Here is a 5,550-nt window from a genome sequence, read left to right on the forward strand (position 1 = left end):
ACCACCATAATTTTATTTTTTGAGAATCATATCTAATTTATTCAAGTAGACTATGGGTTACAAAGGCCACTAGCCATAGCTGGGGGAGTGTATTGATGACACGGAGGCAGTACTAACGGTTCTTATAAGAACGAGAAAGTACGTCGCCATCCAAAACGATTCCATTGAATGAGGTCCCGGATGCCAGTGAAGTTCACACTTGATGCTCCCATGAAATCACCCTCATTGCTCCTTGTGAACGACGCCGTCGCAGCCTTGCTGTCTAGCTCACGTAGCGCGGCGTCTACGTTCACCTTCCTACAACCCGGAGGAGGGATCCAGGATGACACCATCATAAGTGACTTTGAGTTGACGAATGCTAGAAGAAATTTTTTAGGGCCCTGAGTTTTAGTTTCGCCCGGGCCGCCACAATCTCATGACCGGCCCTACTCCTATATCTGCCGCCATGCACCGCCTCCGGGAGCCTGAGACTCGATCACGACGAACACATGCAGGAGGATGAAGAGCGGACTCGTACACAGACAGATTTTTGCGATGCGTATGTCTTGCGTGCTTTTCGGCATTCTCTTTTATTCAATTGAGTAACAACCACATCCGAAGTGTTCGCCCACGATCCCTTACTTCTGTTCCATTCGACGGATGCAATCGTGGCCAAGTCCTCGCACGTTTACAGGAAAGAAAATTTACATTAAACAAATCTCACATACCACTCAGACAAAGCCGCAACGTGAACTAGAGCACGTTTCTGGCGATTATTTGGTACATGCAATAATAAAGCTAACCTGACATGTTCAGGCGCTATATGCAGATGGAGTATATTAGACTTGGGAGCTTGGGAATAGGTACGTAGCTCTAGATTGTACTTAGTGCATCGTCTTGTCTCTTGTGCACCCTCACCTTGAGCCCGTCCTTCATGTGGAGTATGATGGACATCTTGGGAATCGGCACCGTTGCACCGGCGGCCACCTCGACCCTGAACCGCGGCACGACGGCGGCAACCACGGCCTTCATCTGCGTGAACGCCAGGTCCTTGCCGATGCACGTCCGCGGCCCCACGTTGAACGCCACGAACTTGTAGGAAGGCTCGTGGCGGAGCCGCCCCGTCTCCGTCAGCCACCGCTCCGGCCGGAACTCTAGGCAATCCTTGCCCCACACCGCCTCCATGCGCCCCATCGAGTAGAATGATACGATCAGCTGCCGTGTCCGCGACACCGCAGGGCCGCTCGGCAGCGTGTCTGGCTGCGCCGCCGCCTTGTGCTCGAACGGCACCGGCGGGTACAGCCGGAGTGACTCCGACAGCGCCGCGTGCAGATAGACCAGGCGCTTCAGATCGATGGCGGTGGGTTGGCAGCCGATGCCGCCAGACGTTGCGTTCTCACGGAGCTCGGCTAGGATCTTGGCCTCAACGTCGGGGTGTTTGGAGAGCAGCCAGAAGAACCATGTCAAGGCGGAGCTCGTGGTGTCGCGACCGGCGACCATGATGTTCAGCGTTGTGTCACGCAAGAACCGATCGAACTCCTTTCCGTCCTTGCCTACCTCGTCTTGGCATGCCAGGTACAACGTGAGAAGGTCAGCGGCATCAGTCCCGTCGGCGTTGGTGTCGGCACGGGCCGCTCGCTCTCGTCGGAGCGACACGAACTCCGTGATAGACGCGTCGAGCACCTGCCGAGCCTTGGCCATCTTTCTTTCGTGGCCAATGTTTAGGTAGGTCTGGAGCCTCAGCCACGGTACGGGCGTCACGTGCCTGTAGAACAGCACCGCCTCGGCCTCGTCCATGGCCGCGGCGAATGGCACTCGAGGGAAGTGGGCGGCGAGGCAGCCGGGGTCGACACCGAACACGAACATCGCCGTGAGGTCGAACGTCAGCCGCATGAACACGTCCTGCAGATCAACGACCTCGCACGTGGCCGCCAGGCCGTCGAGGAGCGGCACGAGCCCCTCGCCGAGCTTGCGCGCGGTGCTCGCGGCGACGGCAGAACGGAACCTTGGGTCGAAGAGCAGCGCGTGCGCCTTGCGCCGCTGGAACGCCCACGACTCACCGTCGGCATTGAAGATGCCGTCGCCGAGCACGTCGAACACGGCAGCGAAGTCCTCGCCCTTGGGATAGTTGCCGAAGTTGGCCGTGAAGACATGCGCCACGTCCGCCGGGTTGGCCGTGACAAGGACGTCCACCGGCGAGCCCCACGGGCCCCTGACGACGTGCGACATCCCTGGCGCCACCCGCAGGAACTCGGTGACCCACTCGTGCACGCGCCCGGCATTGACGGTGATCGCCGGCAACGCGCCGACCACCGGCCAGTTGGTTGGCAGCCCGTCCCGGTGGCGAAACCTGAAGAACAGCAAGAACAAGAAGCAAGCGAACGACACCATGATCTCCGGGTACTTTCCGAGGAAGCCTCCAACCCACCATGACACGGTCTCCATTTCTCTTTTGTTTACGTGCGTTATGGCCGGTGAAGACGTGAAGTGTTATTGTACAAGTGAGTGAGCTATATGTAGAGCTAGCTAGGCTTATTATATAGTGGCTCCTGAGTTGAGGGGTTTGGGTTAGGTGTAGAGATTTGGATATTAGGTGTATGGGAAGGGAGCCACCATGGGAAAAACTCATGTTACATACTGTTCTGGCATAGGGTGTGTCTAGGTCGCAGTCGACCGAGACGTAACCATGTCTCAGTCAAGTGATATATAGTATATAAGAAGAAAAAATAATAACTGAAAAGAATTTTTTGTACGAATCTCCCTGCAAGATCAAAAGAATATAGTATCAACTGAGACATAACGAAGTCTAAGTCGACATAGACTTAGCAAAACTGTCCGGCATAAGCCGAAAAACACATGGCAACCCAAGAGCCCTCGGCTTAGTTCGGACTAAAAAAACGTCGGCTCATAGAGACAGCTCGAAATTTTTTGACAAAAAACACTTACATGCAAGGTTCGACATAAGCAACGGCGTCGCCCATCCTCACCACAACTTTTTTTTCTCCATTCCGGAAATTTTTCAGGATGGGCTGAAATCACTGGTTTTCAGTAAATTTTGGATTTTTTTCGTCCGTAAGAATAAAACAAAATTTGTATTTGAAAGTTTTTGTGTCATAATATGGATATTTTTACCAAACTAAGACACATACAACTCTTCCTCCCTGCTGCTACACTTCCTTTTTGCAATGGCATTTTTATAAGGTTAAAAGCAAGGACCGGAATAAGAAGACCACAATTGAGTCTTCTCAGGAAGAATAATACCTTTCTGAGGAAAAGTCTGATAGAAATGCTTCGGAGCGAAACCATCCAGAAGAAAGTGTTGATGAAATCAGTACGATAAGAAAGTTGTCTTGGCTGCTCCAATCTCAAGCCCCTTGTCCTAAAAGTTGCTAAGAATACCGATGATGAGAAGTCAGAAACTTTGACCAAGACCTCTGAGAAAAGGAAGAAGTCTGTGACTGAAGAAGAAGTTGCACCAGTCAGAAGTGATGGAGTCAAATCCAGCAGATCTCAGGTAGGGGGTTCCAAGATGGTAGTCTTGGCATGATTCTAAGAGGGACACCGAATTTACCCTGGTTCGGGCTCTTTCGAATAGATAAGACCCTACATGTTAGCTTTAATTGTATTGATATCGATGAGGTACAGAGTACAATTTGATCAACCACTAGATCGTGTGTGTATTAGGTAGTCTTCTAGGGTCCTAACCCTATGTACTATATAGATACCAAGGGTGCATATGGTTTACACATAAGATGATTACATTTGAGGGTAAGCGTGACGAAGACCACCTCTAAGTCCTGGAGTATGCGCCAAGTTTTCTCGGCCCAATGAATGGGGCCCACTAATTTAACTTTCATGGGGGTCCTCAGCTTGGCCTACTTTGTCGGGGACCAACGTGGCTTGCACTACAGGAATCAGGTTAATTGTCGCCAGAGAAGCACATACAACAAATACTGATCTTTTCCTTTATGAGAAGCACAACTCATGGAAACAAATCTTTGGCTTCAAGAGAAGCAAATTTGTGCTTCTCGTGGAAGCATGTTTTCTTCTCTTCTCGAGAATCATAGTTGTGCTTCTCACGGACGTAAATACATGCCTCCACGAGAAGCAAATCAAGCAAAACCGTGTTTCTCGTAGAAGCACAATTTTTCGCACAGAAAAAATCCATAGATATTTTTCTCCAAAACCTTGGGAAAAATCAAAAGGCAGAAAAACGCATCTAAAACCTAAAAATGTGTATGGGAGCACCCAACACACGTTATGTGACGGCCGCTATATGCACCACTTGGTGTGCTCTCAGCACAACAAAAATGACACTTGGAGGTCCCCTCAAGGAGTAACCATCATTACGGACCAGAAATCCTATATCACATTTACTGCATCATATAGTTGACCAATTGCATAGAAGAAGGACATCAATTATGTAAACGGGCTGGCCCAACCGAGTACAACACATCCATTTTCTGGGTGAAGGTTCCTGATCGGTACGAAATCACTATTTGAGGAGTACTCCTTCCAAATATCGCTTCCACCTTCCCAGGTTGCGACAAGTGGCGCGCTGCATGTGCGCCAGTTGTCGGAACCCGGGAGTTTTCCCTTTTTTCGTAGATCCGTTTGTTCAAAACATTTTATCTCTTAAACCGTGCATCCAAATCTCGAACCGTTTTCACTGTTGGATTGCTCGCGTCGAGATCTTTCAAACTAGATCCCATGTTGATAGGTTTTGACGATTTTTTTCACGTAAAAAACTGGACAAAAAATGGACGAAAAAACCAAATCGACATCACGTTTTTCCTTTTTCAAAAGAGGCACGACCGTGTCTCTCACGGAAGAAAAAGAAAAAGGAAACACATTTTTCGTTTATGAGAGGCACGTCGGTGAAGGGAAGAACAACACTTCCGTTAGCGAGAGGCACGGAAAAATAAAAATAAAACACATTTTTTTCGTTTGTGAGAGGCGCGTCACGGAAGGGGAGAAAAACACTTCCGTTAGCGAGAGGCACGGCCGTGCCTCTCACGGAAGCAAATCCATGCGTCTTAGGAAGCAAATCCGCACCTCTCGCGCAAGCAAAAAAGAAGAAGCGATTTTCACAAAAAAAAGTTCGGATTTTTTGGGTCCAAAAGTTAGAAAGACCAGTGAAATTGAAAAGCCAAAAGAATCAAAAAATCATCCAAAAAGCCAAAAACACACGTGAAAAAAAAAAATCGGAGGGAGCGCCCAGAACGCGACACGTGACAGAGGTTGAGAGCGCCAAGTGACGCACTCTCAGCCCACCAAGGTGAACTTTGGGGAGGCTCCCGAAGAAGCGCTCCATGATTAGTTGCTCGCACACCGGGGCCGACACAATAGGAAGCGCCCTATGCGGTCACGTTTTTATTAGACGCAGTTCCATTGCGGACGGTGAGCTCACGCGCGTATAACAGATTTTATCTTGCTCCCATCTTTATCGAGAGGGACTTGAGCGGCTTGGGCGTAGGGACCGTGATGCATGTAGACATCCAGCAGCAGCACTAATAGACCCGATCACTCTCCCGCAACTACCTCTGCACTGTAGTAGGCAATTGCCGGACA

The 5,550-nt window shown here is 49.9% G+C and overlaps 1 protein-coding gene across 1 annotated transcript; it reads right to left on the reverse strand.

Moving 5' to 3' along the window:
* Positions 1–648: 648 nt before the first annotated feature.
* On the reverse strand, positions 649–2,500 carry LOC109785759 (alkane hydroxylase MAH1). The gene has a single exon (XM_020344352.3). The coding sequence runs from the start codon at positions 2,422–2,424 to the stop codon at positions 853–855; it is 1,572 nt and encodes a 523-aa protein (XP_020199941.1). The 5' UTR covers positions 2,425–2,500; the 3' UTR covers positions 649–852.
* Positions 2,501–5,550: the final 3,050 nt, after the last annotated feature.

The sequence above is a fragment of the Aegilops tauschii genome, chromosome 7, assembly GCF_002575655.3.
Source record: "Aegilops tauschii subsp. strangulata cultivar AL8/78 chromosome 7, Aet v6.0, whole genome shotgun sequence".
In the NCBI taxonomy this organism is placed as follows: Eukaryota; Viridiplantae; Streptophyta; class Magnoliopsida; order Poales; family Poaceae; genus Aegilops; species Aegilops tauschii.

Excerpts from the sequence above, each read along its gene's own strand:
- LOC109785759 (XM_020344352.3), bottom strand. The coding sequence starts at position 2,424 with ATGGAGACCGTGTCATGGTGGGTTGGAGGCTTCCTCGGAAAGTACCCG.